This window comes from Pezoporus wallicus, unplaced genomic scaffold, assembly GCF_028554395.1.
Source record: "Pezoporus wallicus isolate ANWC-B61680 ecotype Strahan unplaced genomic scaffold, APGP_CSIRO_Pwel_v1 contig_6597, whole genome shotgun sequence".
NCBI lineage: Eukaryota > Metazoa > Chordata > Aves > Psittaciformes > Psittacidae > Pezoporus > Pezoporus wallicus.
The window spans coordinates 1,033,275-1,054,256 of record NW_026635331.1 but is presented as its reverse complement, the minus strand read 5'-3'; the positions used below and the strand labels follow the sequence as shown (position 1 = coordinate 1,054,256).

General features: G+C 37.3%; 1 protein-coding gene across 11 annotated transcripts in view; it reads left to right on the top strand.

Moving 5' to 3' along the window:
• Positions 1–20,982, top strand: part of INPP4B (inositol polyphosphate-4-phosphatase type II B) — a 311,298-nt gene that overhangs the window by 187,736 nt on the left and 102,580 nt on the right. For 9 of the 11 annotated variants that reach the window (XM_057419340.1, XM_057419328.1, XM_057419376.1 and 6 more), the window contains 4 exons: positions 1,147–1,197; positions 4,166–4,245; positions 13,032–13,143; positions 16,083–16,155. In XM_057419340.1, coding sequence (XP_057275323.1) covers positions 1,147–1,197; positions 4,166–4,245; positions 13,032–13,143; positions 16,083–16,155 — 316 coding nt within the window. The remainder of the gene's footprint in view (positions 1–1,146; positions 1,198–4,165; positions 4,246–13,031; positions 13,144–16,082; positions 16,156–20,982) is intronic. The other 2 variants (XM_057419333.1, XM_057419392.1) reach the window with 1 other exon arrangement.

Genomic DNA, 20,982 nt, shown 5'->3' with positions numbered 1-20,982 from the left:
GCTATGGTTCTACTTTGTTGTGTCTCTGTAGTAGATTTTTGTTGGCCTTTTCTAACAACACACTGTATTTAGGATAAAAAACAGGAAGGCAAAATTAGCTTTGTTTTAAAGTAAGGTTTTCTCTTTGTATGGTAAGTTGCAGCTAGAATAAAAGAACTAAGAGATGCATTTGAGGGCATGGGACAAAAATTAGTCTTCTGCTTACAGTTTTGCAAAATGAGATTGAGTTTTACTTTGAAATCAAGCCAAAAATTGTTCCTTGGGGGGCCCTGCTGTAAATGGATATCTGTTATTTAGGCTAGGTAATCGAACAGATGCGAATCCTCAGTACATGCCTCCCTTGTGAGTTGCTGAAGCTGGCATCCTTTTACCAGCAAGCTAATTCTATGGGCTGTTTTGGCTCAGGCACACCATGTTAGGGGGTGTTACAGAGGTTCTCTTACACTTATTCTATCCCAGTTTTACTGTTTAATTGGTTCTCTGTTCTTAACCAACATTCAACAATAAAATTATACAGACACTAAATCAGCCCCCCTATATTACTGTATGTTGTCCCATACGTTTTCTTGTGGAATGAAAGTAGTGGTGTACAAAAGCAGCTCCACCCTGCAGCAAATGCAGGGGCAGCTGGAGATCCCTGTTGTCTCTACATTCCTTCTATGAATATCTACAAATATCTGTCACCTCGAAGATGCTCAGAAATTGGTAGGAGGAGACAGGGCTCTCATTGTGTGAGACTGGGGATCAGGATGTCTTTGGCAGATCAGCCTGCAAAGGCAAGTGCTTATTTGGATAGAATACTTTCTAATGTACTGTGTTCTTTCATTTGTGGTTGAAAATTTTGATTCCAGTTAACAACTCTAGATGAAGAATTCTGGCATTCAGGTTAGAGGCAATGAGTCTAATTTTATGAAAGGAACAACTGAGCACACAGTCTTTCTCCTTTAGAGAATCAGGAAACTTCAGACTGACAAATGTTTAGTGGTAAGAGACTTTCCTCATAGGAACCAGAAGATACTGTGGTTTTAAATTATAGATTATTTTTATTAAATTATATATACATATATTCCTCCCTTTAAATTTATCTCCATAATGTAGAAAGTATGAGGAAAAAAATGCATTGTTTTTTTCTTCTTCCTTTCTCAGGTCCGCACTAGTGTCCTACCTGATCACAAGGAGCCGAGAGCAGATACTGGAGTAAGCAATTTTATTTTTTTTTTTAGTAATTGATTTTATTTCTCAGCTCATCAACAGACACAGACACCCGATGAAGAGAAATGGTGTTCTGCCTAACTGCTAAACAGGAGCTGACAAGCTTTTTTGCTAGCAGAATTAAATGAATAAAAAAATCAAGGTACCATTAATGGTCTCAGTGTCTGCTGAAATCCCATTCACATTGTTCTTGAAAATCCTTTTAACTGAAATTATCTTGAGGCAAGTACAACTGTTTAGACTTCCTGCTACTGCCATACAAGCAATCTGGATGAGATCAAGAGCCTTGGAATCATGTTGCTCAAATGAGCCTGACCTGTTGACTTTCTGGTTTTCATGTGCAGAGTATAAAAAGTTCTGCTGTAAGAGTTGCTTTTGAGTCCATCTTAAGAAATTACACTAGTGACATATGGAGGACTTATTTTGCTGTGTAGATCTGTGAAAATTTTGGCAAAGGTATTGGGATGTAATTTCTGGGTCTGAGAAACCTCCCAGGTAATACAGATACCTCATGGGGCTGGGAAATGTTGGTCCTGCAAGAGCTGAATAGAAGACCAAACGTCTGGTGCAGGTATCAGATTTACATCTGCAAATAGTTAAACCAACTGGATTTTGAAACTTTTAGCTTAAGGTGATGTTCCTGCATTACCAGGGCCTCCTTGGCACAGTTTCCAGGACTTCAGCTAGTGTTTGAAAAACCTGTAGCTTGGCAGCAAGTTCAATCTGAGTGAAATAATCGATGTGTTTCAACTTTTCATATAGCTATTATGGAGACTTTTCTCTTTGGCTAGCTGAGACTATTCATTAAACTACACAAGGCACATATCTTAACATTTATAATCGTAAGTACTCCACTAGCAAAATTACAGAGGAACTTTACTCTATAATTAACATTGCAGCAGCAGTTCTGTTTAAAGCCTGCCTTTAAAGCTTCTCCAGATCAGGTATGCAAAGTTAGACTGGTTTGTATGCTGCCAGTTCAGTCCTCAGGGTAGAATACTGGTATCTAAATCAGTGTGAAAAAGTATTCTCCGGCATTGTTTGAAATTAGATCCCTTGAACATTAGCATAACTCTCTTCATGGGATCATTCACAGTTTTATTTAATTTTGAAAATAACTCCTAATTGTCAGGCAAAGAAAACCTAATTCTAAATAAGCATAAAAATAAAAACCAAGCAAGTGAGTAGAATTTTTTTAAGCCCATAAAATTATTCACCTTTAATTTCATGACCCTGGAGAACTAGATAATGATGCTGAGAGCTCGTTACTTGGTACAGTGACCAAAGCTCCTAGATTGTGTAAGAGAGCAATATAATTGTTTCTTAGCCCTGGTCATATGTGAACCCTGACTTAGGGTTCTTAAATGGGTTTACAGTTCTATTGTGCTGCAGAAAGAACACCTAAGTGACCCAACTTCTATCAGTTTCATTCCAAATATTCTCCTCCCTCTTTTCAAATGGTAAGGTTGAAAATATAAGCATTTATATGCCATAAAATACCAGATTAGAGGCTGCTATATAGACATTGTGCTGCAGAACGTGTTCTTATTTTACTAAGGATATTTATCTTCCTACTCTTGTAAAGAGGTAACTAATTTGTGTTTACCATGCTACCACAGAGTTTTAGTGAAGAAACACTGTCATTGACTGATCTAAAAGAAGACGGAACTATCTGTATATTCACTCTAGGTGTGTCACACCTGGACGTATTTCTTGTAAAAGTACATGTTTCATTTTGGCAGGGAAAACTAACCTTCAACTTTGTTTGTCTGGCTGTCTTATTTTTTCTTCCTTACTTCCTGTTCAACACTTCCCAAATCTGCTGTTTTCCCAGCCTTCCATAGACTCTCAGCTTGCATCTTTTTTCCTTTGCTACTTAACTGCCAACCAAAGCACGGGAAATCTAAGCCTGTGTCATGAATAGGAATGGGCCATAAGTGATGACTTAGTTACCCACTTGGAGACCAGTGTCAGTGCTTACCTAAATTGAGAATTTTGATTTGAACTGTATGTTTTACATGCAAGAAAACCTATCATAAGGAAGGGCTTTATTGTTAGCATTCAAACACTCAATATCCAGCTGGTGTTCCTGCAAGAAATCAGGCTGCAGGGTGTTTTTACTAGAGGAAGTTACACTTCTCTGTAGCAACAAATTCTCTGTTTTCCTAAAGGGGAAAGTTGCTATCTACATGCAGCGTATGTCAACTCAGAGCAACTTGATTTTCTTTAATTTGTATATCCAAGAACATGTATAATATAGCTTGGAATTCTACTTTGCATTCCAACAGTAAAATTAGTGTAATGTAATGAAAAGAAACTGTATTTCTTATTATTTTCTTGCAAAAATTCACTGTAGTTTTAAGATCTCATTATAATTTATTCAGAGCAAGTGATGTTGAGTCACATATTTGAAAGATAAATGGATAGAAGATGGCTGTAGACTATTACTTTCTTTCCCATTGTTTCTGGGGCAAAGTTGGCCAGATGAGATTTTTGCAATTCATAGATGGTAGTGCCTAAGGTCTGAAGAAAAAATATAGCAAACCCAGCTTTGATAAAATACTGAAAACTTAAAATTTCTTGTAATCTAAAAATTACAGTTATGGAAAGAAGATGATGCAAAATGCAAGTGTGCTTGTGCTGAACAGAAGTTCTCCTATGGCCGTACGTTTTGCAACCTGTCATTTTGTCAGGTTGTCAGACTGTACTTAATAAAAGAGAGAGAGGTTCCTGCCTGTAAAATCAAAGTTTAACAATTTACTGATAATCATGTTACAGGTGCATAAAAGAATTTCTACTGGATAGTGTGTCAAATTGACTCTATTGGAATATAATATTTTCTAGGGAGCAAAGAAAGATTTTGAAGCGTGACACAAAAAAAAAAAAAAAAGTAGTAATGAAAACTTCAAAAACTAATGGAGACCTTACCTTTTCTTTCTGCTTTGTTTTCTAGAGAAGCTTCCTGGGCTGTACGACTTTTAGAGTAGCAGACTTGGTAAAGTCAAAGGAGCAACAGTTGACCCTTACCCTCAGGTAAGTGTTTTCCTCTGTTGAATTAATAACCTATGGGATTTCACATCCAGAGAAGAGCAATGAATCTAGTGAAGGGTCTAGAGGGCAAGTTCTGTGAGGAGCAGCTGAGGGAACTGGGGTTGTTAAGCCTGGAGGAAAGGAAGCTGAGGAGAGAGCTTACCACTCTCTGCAACTACCTGAAAGGAGTTTGTACTGAGGTGAGAGTTGGTCTCTTTTTCCAAGTGATAGGATGCGATGGCCTCAAGTTGTGCCAGGGGAGGTTTAGGTTTGCTATTAGGAAAAAATTCTTCACCAAAATGGTGTTAAGTATTGGAACAGGCTGCCCAGGGAAGTGGTGGTGTCATAATTTCAGGGGGTATTTAAAAGACATCTAGATGTGGCAGTTAGGGACATGGTTTAGCAGTGGATTTAGCAGTGTTAGGTTTATGGTTGGATTCCATGATTTCAAAAGTCTTTTCCAACCTAAATGATTCTATAATTGCTGCTTGACTATGAAACTCTGTATTACTTCAGGTTTATTAGATGTCAACTTGAAATGCTTCTATGTCTACCATGCACAAAGTCAAAATGAAATATTGATTCTTTAAGCTGGGGCTTGCTTCGTGTCAGATTAGAAAAGGTTAGCAATTTTTTAGTATGATAGTCTATGGAAGAATTGCAGGGAATTTGAAGTAGGGGATGTCCTTTCAAAGTTTCCTTTAGAAAGGAACAGAAAATTCTAAATATCATTTGATATGTGTGGTTTAAAGATTTAACACTGTACAGTTTTCTGGTTTGTTTACTAGACATATTTAAAGATGGTGGACCCAGTGACTCAAGGCTTCTCTTACGTGAAATCGGTTGTCAAATTCTAAACTATTGTTACATGCAGCCAAACTCAAATGCCAGTATGGGGGTGATGTACAACTCTAATGAGTGGCACAGTGTACAATACTGCAGGAGAGTCAGGGCCCATAATTAAAAACTAGGGCTGGGCTGAACAGATAGTTCTGGTTGTAATCTCCTAAACTATTGTTACATGCAGCCAAACGCAGATGGCAGTATGAGTGGCACAGCATACAATGCTGCAGGTGAATCAGAGCCCATATTCAGAACTGGGCTAAACAGGTAGTTCTGAAAGCTGTGCACTGAGGAAAAAACATGAAGTTTTCACCCCTGATACTGACTTGCATGGCCTAAGGTGTATAAAGATATGAATCTTTTTGAAGGTTAGGGGACACATTTTAGGCACTGATTTTTCTGAATTAATTCTTTGGACTTTATATAATGCTGGGATTTTGTTGAGTTGATTTTTGCAAGAACAACGGAGACTTATTTGTGATTACTGGTTATGTACAGGTACACATCACAGAGCAAGTACCTGAACTCATGGTGCTTCTACATAGCCACATTTTTGGGAGGAAAGAAGCTGTGCCTAGGAAAACTGAGATGCTGGTATATGTTCTGCCTAGGATACTGTACATAAGTGCTGTAGAAAAGTTGTGTTGTATTCTTTATTCCTTCACATGAAGCCAGGCTTCACTTGGATGGAGGCCCAAATTGCAAACCATTTCAGTGATGTTGTGGTATTGTCACTGTGTTGAGGACACTGTATATTTTTTAAACAGAAACTTCCTGAAGTATTTTTGGTTTATTACCACACGTGCTTTCCTATTATAAGAATAGTAGTTACATACATGCGTAGTTTAAAGGGCAAAGTTAACAAAATGCCTTGATTTTAATTTCTCCCAAATGCAGATAATGTCATGCCTAATCGGCAGGTAACTTTTTCTTACAGAAGAAACCAATCCAATCAAATGTGAACTGACTACTCCCTATGGAATTGTATGGCTAGATAAACAAATACCAATTTACTGTTTGTAAGTCTTTTGTTACAGAATTTCGAGTTGTCTCAAGTTCTTTGGGACAAACTTTGCCTCTCTGACTGACATACTGAAAACTTGATCTGAAAGAATGCCTCTGACAGGTGCCATAATAATTGACAGAATGTAAAGTGTCAGGAAAGTTTCAGGGTATTTTGTATCTAGCCCATCTAATTTGTAAATAAAAAGTTCAGATGGATAACTAATAATCCACAGGTGACAGATTGCCAGGTTAGTTTTAACTGAAGCTCTAATCCTTTTCAGGGTTGCTTTTATTTATTATTTTTAGTCTTGTATGTCCTCTTTATGCAGCTAACATTAAAAGACAAATATTAGCATAGAATCCTGGAATGGTTTGGGTTGGAACTTGCTTTCCTTTAATTGCCTTATTATATTAGCTCCCCTCAGGAGGATAAGGGAGCCTTATCAGAGCCTGCAGTTCTATTTAATTGTTGTTGATATACTTTGGATGGGAGTTTACCATATACTGCCTGGGACTGAGATACTGCTTTGCTAGATCTAAAGTAAAGATTTAAGTGTCCGGAAATAGATCTTTGGTGTGCTCTGTAAATATTGGTGCAATTATAGTATCTGATTACTTTTTCCAGGGTGTTGTGGGTTTTTTTCCCTTATTTATTATGTCATGCCATTGTCTTTTATGAGGCACACAATAATATAAAAATATTTTTAAAGAAATATTCTTGTATTTTTCTCAGTTATTTTGTGGAGGGGTGGCATACATCTACAATTCCTTGCTTTTCCTCACCAGTGTACGTTCATAGTGATGAAGGAATCAAGTTACAAAACCACTGCAAAAGAATTTATTGTGATTGTCCTTTCTTCCCTATGAAGGTGCTCTAAGCTAATGTCTGAGTGTTTATTGTAGATGTGTACACCTATGTCTGTGTAGAACCAGAGCAGGTCAATTTATAAAATTGCTTTGATGCTGATGATGTATGCAACTGATGTTGGCAGAAGAAATTTAGTTAGTAGAGACTTGGGATTGTGGTTTTCAATATGAAATTTATAAAAGCAGATATGCTTTCTATAGAACAAAAAGTTTTATTTTGTAATGGTAATGCAATGCCACTTGTTTCCAGCTTTCTCACAAGGCTGTGATGATGAACAGAATAAAATGGGCTCTTGAATAAAACAGAAGTCAAAGCTACAGCCAGTCACAGAATATTTCTTAATAGTGTCTATATGCTGCAGTGTATTCAATTAAAAAAAAAAAAACAACAAACCACACATCCTTTTTTTTACTTTGTAAATGAGTTAGATAATTATCACTATTTTAGTAATTAATAATAGTTTATTAAATAAATTTTAATTTTTTTTTCATGTTCAGTTTGGAGGATCTTTTTGTCATGCCTTTCTTTTAAGAACAGCACAATGTGGTTTTTTTGCTTGGTTGAGGCTTTCTGTAAAGGGCTAGCAACTAGTATTTCCATTAGCTGCTTCCCCTGTGGTAACAGTTTGTCTGTTTCCAAGAAAGTCATCTTTAACTGGGTGATTTTGGTATGATTTCCAGTAAGTTACATGTAAGAAGCAGCAGAAGAAAAAGATGAAAGTACTCTTTTGCTCTCTCTGTAAAAATAAGGTCCATCTGTCTGAGATGCTCCTCTTAGTAGACAGTACAAAATTGTAAGTAGGGTACTTCAAGATGAAACTAGGGTAATATCAATGCCGCTTGCATCCTTTGGCCCCTGTAAACAAGAACTCTGTAGTGATGGAACTAACCATACAAAAAACAAGAACTAGGATGCAGTGCATGAATTATACAGATCACTTGAGAGAACATGCCTGTGGATGTCTGTCAGTCATGTGGTGTACAGACATTCTTTAAACGTGTGACTGTACTTGACCTCTTGGACCATATCTTTTTATCTATCAATCTGATTTTTTAGCTGCCTTATTTTCATTTATCTTGGGCAGGACTGAACCTCTCTCCTTTAAATAAAGGAGATAAAAATTAACTGTAGTTATTTTTGGAAAGTTCAAAAAAAAGCAACTCCAAGACTCCGTTAAAGAAATCCCTCTGACTTTTGTCCCTCCTAGCACTGTTCTGCAAGCATCTTGTAGTTCAGTAGGCCGGAAGACATGTAACTGCACTTTAGTAGTAGTTACATTCGTAATGTTTAACTAACTAAAGACAAATTGAAAGCAGCACACTAATTCTTGCAGTCATTTATGTACATATAACTTCATTAGCAAATGATGACTGTAAAATACTATGTATTTAGCTTCTTTTCCCCATTAAAATTCAGCCCAAGTCTTCCTACAACTATTTTTACTTATCTTCATCCTGAAATTGTTTCTTGGCTGCTTCATGTCATGTCATCCACCGCAGGAAGCAGGTGGACAATGGCTTGGCATTATTAAGCGAGGCAAATCGTCCATTCAGTTGAGGTGAAACTTGTTTTGACATGAAGCTTAATCAACAGTACGTTGGATCATGAAAACTGAGAAGGAATCGAACAGTGAAAAACTTTATTTACCTTAGAATGCAATGTTAGGCTATACTAATGGCATTTATTGTGTATTATGCTTTGAAGAAAGGGGCTGCCTGCTAGATGGCAAGTCATGCAGTTTGCATTTCAGGATGCAGTCACTCACTTTGTCATGTATAATTGACATAGCTGGGCAAATACACTCTCTGCTTCTCTTTCCTTGTATTCTTGAGGTTTTATTTTGGTTTTGGTTTTTGTTTTATTTTTTGGAAGAAAAGTATGGCCATGGGAACCAATTAGCAGGCCTAAATTTGCATATTCACTGTGCAACAATGAGACTTGATGTGCACAGCATTGGTGGCAAATGGCTGCTGTTCTCAGTCCTTCCAGCTCATTTGCTTTTCTACCATTATCTTGTTACCATCTTTCTTTCTGGATGCTTGGGTCAACCTTTCGTTGCTAGAAGTATTCAGGTGAGCATGTATTCCTGCTGCTTGTGATGGTGCTGACTAGCTCCTTACCTTGCCTTTGAGGGAACTGATACTGACCTGGTGATTCTTGAGGACTTAATGTGGTAGGGAAATCCATGTGTATAATAAACTACAAGTTCATATTAGAAGCATTAGTAAGTAATTGTAGTTTTAAGCCTGAGCTGATTTCATGATGGCTTCCAAAGTCTGTGGTTTGGCTCAGTGAGTAGAACATAGAACAGCAGTGTTGCTTTTAACACTGATAGAAGTTTGTGGGTTTTGGTTGGTTTTTTTTGTTTGGTTTTTTTTTTGTTTGTTTTTTTTTTTTAAGTTCAAAACAAACTGCTTCACTTGGAATCCCCTCCACAAGGTTCAGCAGAAGATGGGTCCTTAGTGACTTCAGCTTAGTGAGTGCAAAATATCACAAGCTTATGGCTGTGGTAGGTGCAGTGAGCACTACAGTGTGCAGTCAGGTTACGCTGCATGGTTAGGGATAGACTGAAATATTGCTAGCTTTGCTGCCAAAGCCTGCATCCTGTGACACTGGATTCTAAAATCTGGTTTAGAAATCATGCTTCCAACACTTGATCTCCTTTTCATTGGTCATATTCCAAATTCAGATGCTCTGCAGGCCATTGGTGCTCCTTCTCTCAAGCTTCTAAAAATAATCAGCAATTTTCCAATTCTATAAACGAGAGTTTGAGCCATATATGGGCTTTTTTTTTTTTTTTAAATTCTTATTGCTATATTCCTCATCTCCACTGTCCCTCTGCAGTTTTATGAAGATACAATCGTTTGTCTTTTAGGTCTACTGTATCTCTTGTTACATGACCATGAGCCATTTGATGCAGGGACAGTCTTCACTGCACTGCGAGAGTACAGAGTGCACCATTTGCTTTTATTAAACTGCAGTAAATAAGCTGATTCTATCCTAATGCATTATGAAGTCGTCTAAAACTAATTAATTATTCTCCTAATGCTCTGTTGAGCATCAGTGTGTTTGTGTGAGACTGTCTTTTCCTGTCTGTCCAGGGAAATGGCATGACGTGTATACATATATGTGTATGTATGTGTGCTATACTGTTTCTGTTAGTGCAAAGTAATGAAGATTTTTATCTAAGTATAATCACTAGACTTATTTTTCCCAGTGCATCACTTCTGTTTTTTGCTTTTAATTTTCTTTCAAGCTAAATCTTAACCTTCTGATGTTGCTTGAAAGTTTTAAATGTGTGTGTTGTTTGCAGACTCATGCACCAGTGGTATTTTACATTCACAGTGTCTGACACAGCTAATGGCACTTTCTCCTTGGGCATTTATAGAGCTCTTTGTTGATTTGCATGCCTGTAGCATAGGGTGGTTGAGGTTTTTAGTTGTTGTTGCTGTTGTTGTTTCTTGTTTTTGTTTTGTTTTAATTGTGTTTTCATATTTCCATGTGGAAAGAGAAGAGAAATGGAGGAAGTAGTATAACTGCAATGCAGTGTCCCACCATTTAGTTTTATTCTGTTGCATGACCTCTTGCAGATACTGCATGTTTCAAATTGTAATATTAGATATATATTAGACCAGAACAGGAGTGATTTTGAGAAGAAGTGCAACGTGTATAGAGTAAGCTTCCAAATCTATACTGCTAGTTGTGCAGGCAAGCAATGCACTGCCCACTGCCATACTGAGGCCAAACCTCTAATAACAGCAATGAGGAGAAATATTTAGTGTTCTAAGGGAAGGGAGACAAGGACTGGGAAAACACAATTGGCTTTTTTTTTTTTTAATTTTATTTTACTTGAGCAACATACCTTTTTGGCTTGTAGTAGTTCATTTGAAAATTAAGCTCCGCTTTGCTCAACATCTCTTTATACTCTTAATTTCCTCTGATGTAGTTTTAAATCAGATCTGTTTTATGTAGGTCAGTCTCAGACTTGCAGGTCTCTTTAGGCTTAGAAAAATGTGTTTCTTAAAAGAGGATGGGCAAGATTTTACTTCTGAAAGTCAAATGGATGCAACATTTTCCTTTCAGACTAGAATAACAGTAAAGTGCTGTTGCATATTTATGTCAGCCTGGTAATGAGGTTGTCCACTTGTACGCTTTAGTTGGGACACATTAAGCTGTTGGAAAATTTTCAGTCTCACAGCCACACATTTTACTCTGATTTTTAAAGGTATAGGTGATTTGATAACATCTGTTGTAGTCCCTTTCCCCTTGGAAATGCTGTAGTCGATTTGTTGAGTTAGCCTAGTTTGCATGCTGGTTTGACACAGGAAGGGGAAAACAAATGAAATCAAACCACTAAGCTGTAGCAACTCAGGGGAATGTTCTTCATTCAGAAGGCAGTTAAGTTCTGCTCATGCATTTCAAAATTATTGTACATTTTTGCTCATAAAAACCCTTTGGACATTGAACACTTCTTATTTCTTTTGTGTGTTTTGTTAATTAACATAGGCTTCTTTGGTTGTGAGGCTGTCTGGAATTGGTTCATTTTTTATTGTTCCTTTATTTTATTGTCAGTAATGAATTTGGCTTAGAGGAAATGAAGTAGTGACACATGTAAAATATGAAGAATTATGTCAATTTTGCAAGTTTTTATGTAAGAACAAATTTAATTTGTGTAGTTACAAGATGAATGTATTTTAATGAGTCACATATTAAAGAATAATGGTTTGCAACCAAAATAATTATTTAATTTTGAAGCTTGAGGGTAGCTGTATTTTGAGACTTCACTGTAAAAAAATGAAAGTTTTGATTTAGCATAATAAATAAGTATCCATGCCTGAAAAGACTGACATATGCACTTAACTTGAGTCAGTGTGAAGATTTGACATGCTCTGACTTAATTAAGGCCTTATGCTGCATGCAGAAATACAGATGATGTCAAATCGTGTGAGGAAAAGGCAGAGACAGCGTGCTTCTACCTGGAACATGAGCAGGCACTCTGGGAAAGCCTGTGCATGGCAAAGTCCAAGGCCTGCCCTGCCTGAGAGCGGGAGACAATGTGTGTCGGTGTAGTGCTGCTCAGGTGTTCTCAGCTCTTCCAAGGCAGTGAGAATTATCTCATGGAGCTGTACAGCTCTGGTGCCTCCGTATGGTATTGTTCCATGCAGCAGGACAGGCCTTGGATTGCAGTCTTTCTCCTGGTTGGTGAAATGAGGAGAAGGCTGTTCGGTTTGTTTTTCATCCTTTCTTTCAAAAAACCCAGTTGTTCAGAATAAGCCAGGGAAGATAGACTGCACCATTAACCTTGGTGTTTTGCTACTAGTGAAAGCTGAAAAGCATTCAGTACCTCTTTGGAGTTTAAACCTTGGTTTCTCCTAAAAGGTAGTGAGCAGTACTCTTGGGAGATGTAAATCTGAATTGCTATTTATTTTCGCTTAATTGGAAGTAAATTGTTTGCAGAGATGATAATAAAGGTGTTCATCTGGAACTATATTATCTTCTCCCATATAGTTGAAGAAACGGGACTGATTCTGAATTATTACAGAAGGACTTGGAAAGGAAAAGTGATATTGGGATTAGTTTCATTATTTTGGTTTAGCAGGAGGTTTATTAATATACTGAGCATGCCCTTTCTTCACAGATTATGTTAGGAAACAAAGCAGTGTGTTGTGCAATGAGATTGAAGCTCATAGGCAAGGTATTGGTGCAGTGTTACAGCCCTTTCTCTCATGGTTCACACACAGAATAATGTCTAGAATAAAAGCTTGGCATATTCATGGATTCTTGCACCATTTATAGCACTTACCCATCCTCAGTTTTGTGGTGAAAACTTTGATTGCTATTTTAAGGAATTTGGAGAAAATACAGAGTGCCTTATTGTTAGTATTTGGTTTATGATTAGAATCATAGAATGGTTAGGATTGGAAAGGACTTTAAGATCATCTAGTTCCACCCCCCTGCCATGGGCAGGGACATAGTTGGCAGAATGGAGAGGGAACTAAATGTTTATCAACAATGTTTTTACTGAATGCATGCGGTGCTGTAGATGACCCAATGTGTGGATTTTTTTCCCTAGGACTTCTGATGGTGGGAAGACAGTTGGTACCATTGAAGTCAATCTTGTGAAGATGGGAGAGCTAGAGGATGGTGAAACAGACCACATCACAACAGATGCCCAGGATCAAAAGGTAGAAACTCAGTTCATTGTGAGCCTTAATTAGAATGATCAGCTTTGCCAAATACCTAAATTGCTAATTCCAAATTGGGTTACAGATATAATAAAAAATTTCCAGAATAAAGTACTATGTACACTTACTATCCCTAAACTAAAAATAGTTTTTAATGAAAACCTACAGAGTAACATTCTATCCTTAGTTTCCTAGTCCTTCCCCCTCTTTAGGAAAAAAAGAGCTAATTTTGATCTCAACTGATTGTATTTGATCACTCCTAATCAAAAAATGTCCATAGAGACACCATAAATCTTATTTTTCCCTTGGACAGTTCCTCCCTTTTCTGCCCTTGAAGTCCATGGATTTTTATGTGCAACCTGTGCCCACAATATTGAAAACCTTGAAAGAATGACAGACAAGCAAGCCAAAGAAGAGATGAGTCCCCTTGCAAAGGGGAAGGTTCAGCTGCATTTCATGGGAGCACACAGCTGTGGGGAAAATCAATGGGAGGGATGGCATAGCAATGATGGCTTAAAGTGGTAGCATAGAGCGGTGTTGATCAGAAGGTTGTATGTAGGGATTTTAAGTTGGATGCTTATGGTGTGGGGCAAGAGAAAAGATAGAAGGGCTTGCAAAGAGCAAAAATGCTCTTAAGTAGGCAGGTTGTTGCAGGCAAAAGTGGTGGAGACTGCAGTTGAAGTTGAAACGGGGAGAGTGGATTTGAGAGTTTAAAAAAAAAGCAAAGGAAGGAACATGGAAAGGATGGGCTTTCTCTATGATGACAAGAGGTTTAGGATTGGAGGAAATTCAGAAATGACTGCTCAGAACAAGGAAATCAGAGCTTGAATGATTTGCAGTTAATAAAAAGGTCTCTCTAACTGGCTCCCTAACTGATGGTATCTGACATACCTGTACAGGATTGCCTCCTCCTATCTCTGTGTCTGCAGCCTCATTCTTACTAACAGAATTTTTGCAGCCCTGATACTATGGTGTATTGCTATACACTATGGTGTATTCTGTTATTAGTGGGGAAAAGAAAAAAATTACATTAGATAATGCTTCAGGGAATGTAAGTTTAAGGACTGCATTATTTTGTCTGAAAGTAACATGTAAGAAGCTAGCTTTGGGGGAATTGTTCTGAATACCTTTCCTGCTCAGCCAAAGCAGTCTGCTTTTGAGCCAAATTCTGAGGATAGATTTTACATTCCTTTTTTCACCATTCTTCTTAAAAAACTTTAATGCCCTTTTAAAGCAATAGACCAGTGGGACCAGTTCAAAGAAGCCAACAAACACTGAAATCTTCGTGGTTTTGTACTGCAAAACTTCCACAAGATACACCAAATGAACCATTTTTTCAGCCTTCTCTTTCATTTTGCTTTTCTTCTATTTCAAAATATGGAATAAAGCTTCCCACAGTTATTTGGCATATAGTGAATGAACTCTGTCTAGCCTGAGGGAGCCAGAAATAGCATAGCCAGCAGGGCCAGGGAAGTGATCATCACCCTGTACTTGACACTGGTGAGGCTGCACCTGGAATCCTGTGTTCAGTTCTGGGCCTCTCACTGCAAGAAAGACATTGAGGTGCTGGAGTGGGTCCAGAGAAGGGCAACAAAGCTGGTGAAGGGTCTGGAGGATAAGTCTAATGAGGATTGGCTGAGGGAACTGGGGTTGTTTAGTCTGGAGAAGGCTCAGAGGGGACCTTATCACTCTCTAAAACTACCTGAAAGGAGGTTGTAGTGAGGTGGGGGTTGGTGTCTTCTCCCACGCAACAAGTGACAGGACAACAGGTAATATACTCAAGCTGCGCCAGGGGAGGTTTACATAGGATATTAGGAAAAATTTATTTCCAGAGAGGGTAATCAGGTATTTGAACAGCCTGCCCAGGGTAGTGGTGAAATCACCATCCCTGGAAGTGTTCAAAAACTGTGTAGGTGAGGCCCTCAGTAATATGATTAAGTGGTGGTCTTGGCAGTCCTGAGATAATGGTTGGACTTGATGATCTTAGTCTTTTCCAACCTAGTTGATTCTATGATTTTAGGGGGTTCTAATACTTGTCAAGAAAGACAAGCCTCATGACAGTTCAATTTTCTGTGGTCTTTAAAGGATTCCTTAGTTTTTATATATTAGTTGCACCATGGTGTTTTGGTTTCTATGTTCATAGTGAGGATGCAATTGTGAGACTGTAAAGTTATTGAATTATTTCAAAGAAGTAAGTTCTGAATCAGGTTTGACAATTCATTAGATTAACTACGTACAGGGAATTCCTCATGGAAGTGTAAGGTGATAGTTAAATTCAGTCTGAGATATCAACTGGTGGGACAATACATCGTGTCTTGCTTTTTTAAGCTCTGCAACAGAGTATCTAGGAACTGGGGAAGCCCTAGGAGCTCCCTATCACCTTTAGAGGCTGTTATTTTTTTCTGACTGGAGGTAGGAGAAGCATTAAAAATGTGCATTTAACATAGGTTTACACTGCTGATTTTGCCATGAACTTTTAATACCTTTATACCCTGATCAAAGAAATCTTCAATTCACTTGTATAACAAATTACTTCAATCACACACTATGAGTACATTTTAAAGGCTTTCCGTGGTTTCTACTTTTCTGTTGTTTAAAAATCAATGGAGTGCTTTCTGACACTGCATGTGAAAACTACATTGTCACCAGAAAGCTCTCTGAAAGCACAAAAGTTGTCAAAAATTATTTTAACCTCTGCTGTAAGAAACCTTTCTGTTTTATTATGAAATAGCAGATCATATTTTGCCATTTTCTCTGTTATAGTTCTGATTGTGTTACAGTATAATGAAATGGGACTATAAAGAGGAAAATGTAAATTATAATTAAGGGTTGAGAGGTTACATTATCAGTGATGTTTTTCATTCTGCCTTTTATAAACTGCTATGAATTTCCTTGTAACACCTGAATGTGTTACATTTGTTATTGCATTTCTTTTGTAGTGTGCATTGGTTCGTGAAGGTGCAGCCACTGAAGGCATAAGTGGTAAAGACAATTTGCCTTCATTAAATGCAGGTAAGTATTCTAACATCCGTAAAAATGTGTTGCAATGCTATGTCAGATCCTGACGAAATCACAAAGATTTGGGGCAGAGCTCTTAAAAGGCTCTTCAAATGATGCACAAATTTTTAATATTTTAATGTTTTGTACCTATTTGACAGTATCATTTTACTGAGAAATGTAAAGAAAACTTCCAGAAATATATGTCATAGAATCATAGATAGAATAGTTAGGGTTGGAAAGGACCTTAAGATCATCAAGTTCCAACCCCCCTGACATGGGCAGGGACACCTCACACTAAACCATCTCACCCAAGGCTTTGCCCAACCTGACCTTGAACACTGCCAGGGATGGAGCATTCACAACCTCCCTGGGCAACCCATTCCAGTGCCTCACCACCCTAACAGGAAAGAATTTCCTCCTTATATCCAATCTAAACTTCCCCTGTTTAAGTTTTAACCCGTTACCCCTTGTCCTGTCACTACAGTCCCTAAGGAAGAGTCCCTCCCCAGCATCCCTATAGGCCCCATTCAGATACTGGAAGACTGCTATGTCAATTATGCTTTCTGAAACAAGCACTTCTATGTCTTTACCATTCAATGATTTTCAAGACTGTTAGTGACTTCGGTGGGCATGGAATTAACCTGATAGTTTTGTCTAAAAAATAATTATGCATTATTTGTAACTGCATACCCTGGAGAATTAATTTCTGTCATAGTTAATGAAGTGGCAATTTCAGTTTGATCTGGAAGCTGTATGTCCTAAAATGAAGGAAGCTGTTGGCAGGGTGTTCTCAGTTCTGGCTGAACTCTGGGCTTAAGTGTCCAGTGTTCAACTAGATCTGTTTCTCTTTAATTATACTGAGAAATATTCCATGCTGATATGCTGCACCATAAAAGTTTTATTAGCCCAAGTTTATGAATCTCCATTACTCTGCAGTAACAATGTCACAAATAAGTTATATGGGTCATCGGAAACCACAGTGCTGTCAAGAATTCTGTGTGTTTGCTGCATACATTTGAGGACAAATGTTACTGAAGTTTTAAAGCCTTTAATGAAACTTGTTCATATGACTTCACTGATAGGACAGACTTATTAGACTAGCTTTGCAGTCTGAGGGAAGCACTAGAAGCCTTCAAAAAATAGTTTTTTTCCATGTATATATGAATGCTGTGATTTTTTTTTTCTGTGACTTGTTGAGACTAGATCAAAAGCAAGGAAGAATTTCTTCTTCAGAGCTGCCATTTCTTTTCAACAGTTCAACATGAGGCTAGATATGTTTGTGGAAATGATACTCATTGAGAATTACTAAATACACAGGATCTACATCTGGCTCCAGAAATTCCTGAACTGAAAATCACTGGAGGCAGGAAGAGTATCTTGAATATTTAGGTGTCTATTTATGGCTCTTGGAGACATGATACAGAGCCAGTTGAACAATTTGGCCCAACTCAGTGCAGCCATTCCTTGATTCTGATTCTCTATGTCACCCACATTAGTGGGTCTTAATGAAATGACATTTCTGTACAGAGAAAATGTTACTGATTCCCAGCTGATTTCTTTCAATTTGCTGTCTCTGTTGAGTGAGTTTCATTGTTTTTTTTGTGGTTTTTTTTTTGTTTTTTTTTTTTTTTTTTTTTTTTTTTTTTTTTTTTTTTTTTTTTTTTTTTTTTTTTGGGGGGGGGGGGGGGGGAAGTCTAGATCACTTTTCAAGAGTATTTGCACATGACTTTTTTGTTTATCTAGACAGTGCTTAACATTTCTACATTTATTGTTCTCATATACAAACACACAATATAAAACCAAAACTCCCACCCAACATTACTAGGGTAGGTTTTTGTTTGGTTGATCACTTTTTGTTATTTAAAAGAGTTGAGGGAAAAAATCAGAACTGCAGATGCGTATGCAAGAAATGACAGCACACAGGATATTGAAAAAAGTTTTCGGTCACAAGAAGTTTGTTCTAGTAAATACATACTCTTCAGTCTGTTTCCTGTGGTTGTGACTTCCTCTTCTCACTCCAGTTGCCTCCACTTCCCTGCTGACACCTGGCACTAGTTCCAGGTTTTGTCAGTCTCAGTCTCTTTACTGAATTCCCAATTTCTTCTTTTATAAAATTTTAGCTCTTCTTTTATATTCTCAACCTTTTTGCCCACCCAGTTAGACTTCTTGTCCAGCACACTGTTGTGACTGTTCTTCATGTGGATCAAATTCCTGTGTTGTCTGTAGACCGGCTTTCTCACATGGGTAATTCAGTGCTGCCCTTAAGCATATTGTACGACGCAGTAGCTCTGCCCAGAAACATATTCATCCACTCTGTATGATTGTCATGTGCACAGTTTTGGTGGTGGTAGAAACTGGGAAGGCCGCAAGAATTTTCAGTAAAGGTAGACCCTTGGTGCATGTAGGAGCTGTAAAGTTCAAGTTTTGAGTTTTTACATACTGAAATTTCTCTCCCGATGCTTATGTTGTTGTCATATATGGTGAAATTGCACATCCCTGTAAAAGATCTGCTGTCAGAATTCAAGTTTATAAAGCACAGAATTTTCTGTTGCAGATTTCTGGCCTCATTCTGTGTATCTGGAAATTTCAGAAAATAATCAGTTTAAGCCAGACAAATTTGTGTGGCAGAATTAGAGGCAATCAAAAACAGGGACTGAAGGGAAAGGAACAATATCAGTAATACAGTACAAGTACATTACAGGCAACCTGATAACATCAGCATTGCCTGCACTACTTTCCCTGCTGTGTACACACAGAACTATTACAGTGCAGTATATATTCCATATAGATATGTATTTAGTACATGTATATACTGTTGTAACAAATTCTTTTACTATCTCCTGTGGTTTATCAGGCCTTCAAAACTGTGAAACTGAAAAACTACCCCTGTGTGAATCTTGAAGTCTGTAGGAATAGATACACATTGGCATTCCTCTGAAATTTAAATCTTAATATAAGGAACTCACAGCCCTCAAGTGAGTTATGAGGCACTTACCGAGTGAGCGGGAATGAGTATCATATTTCAGAGTCTTATCATTGTTCCATTTATACCCCAAGAGATTAACTTTGTGTGTCTTGAAATTCAGTTATTTGTTTATAACACAGGAGAGTTTGCTGATTGTTTTCATGTAAACAAATTGAACTTTGCAATAAAAAAGAGAATAAAAGTAATTGAAATTAAGCAAAAACTAAGAAAATTTTAATTATTCTTCCCAAGGTTATATGCATAATACACCTATGTGACAAAGGAAGATGTAGTTAGAAACACTTAGTAAATTAATATATGGCAGCAGTATGTTTTGATCTATGTTTGATAGGGAACAAAAATGAAAAAAAGTATCCAATCTTTTATTATGTTTTCATTTTACTTGCAGGGGAAGAAGTGTAAAGGATATTGCATGGAATAAAACCACAGAAGTCTTTAAATTTAAAAATGATAATTTCCAGAAATATGGCTAGTTAAAGATATGGCATTGGCTTTTAGGCTTCATTACCGTAGAGAAAGGCTTTTAGAACAGGTTTTTCTTTTTAAACAGAGCAGTTCATCTCTTGGGTTGGGCTTTTTTCAGTGTTTTTCATGATCACTGTCTAAATATCGGAAGGATTACCTTTATGAAGCTTTGAGTCATTTTAATAACTACTTTTTATAAAAAACTAATCTAGTCTTGCCATTCTTACTATTTGGGTGGTTTTACATGCCTTCTAGAATTTGTTTTTAGATGACTTGTTGTAATTAGAAAGCAATTATTGTTGTAATTGGAAAGGAAAACACATGAGATTTTTATGGAAACACATGATGTCAAGTATTTTGCAGCTCCTGTTGATGGTCTCAAGCTTTAGTGAGGTTTTTTTCTCGTTTTTTTTTTTCTCAGTTTTTAAATTAAATTTTCTTTATAACCCATGGAGAGATTTTTTGGCTATATATTTTTTTTTTTTCTTTTTTTTTTTTTTTTTTTTTAACTTGCAACACGTTTGAGATTATCCCCATCTGAAAATTCAGACTTGGAGGTAGTACTTGAATTGTAGTTTAATGGTTCTAACAGTGATAAAAGTCACAACTTTCTGATCCACATTTTCAAAGTTATTCCTGGTCTCCCTTGCTGTCGTGCTGCAGTTCTGCTGGAGTTTTTTTGTTTGGCTTTGTTTTTTTCCCTATGGTGGTTGTGGTAATGGTAGGGAGATAGGTGAAAATAGATTGTGGAGCTACATACATGTGTTAGGTTCTCACAGACAAATGTTAATTTTTGAATGTAATAGATTGAGTACAAATATGAGGGCTATTCTTGGAAAAACATCTTTTGATAACTTCTTAGGAACTAGACATAATAAGGTAAAATAGAGAAAAGAGCTTTTTGTGCCTGCGGCATCATCATTTGAAATATCCTAATAAAAATAAAAATATCCTAATATTAAAAATATTGTAATAAAAAATTATCAACCTGCTCCTAAAGAGCAGGTGGAATTAAAAACAAAAAAACACAACCCCACACACACATACACAAAAAATGTCACCCGCACAACAATGACAAAATCACACACGCACACACACACACACACACAGTATGCTAGAGATTGGAAGGGACCTCAAAAGATCATCTAGTCCAATCCCCCTGCCGGAGCAGGAACACCTAGATAATGTTACACAGGAATGTGTCCAGGCGGGTTTTGAATGTCTCCAGGGAAGGAGACTCCGCATCCTCCCTGGGCAGCCTGTTCCAGTGTTCCGTCACCCTCACTGAGAAGAAGTTTCTTCTCAAGTTTAAGTGGAACCTCTTGTGTTCCAGTTTGTACCCCATTAAATCATCATCTGTGTTTTGGCAAGTGTCTCTTTAAGGGCAG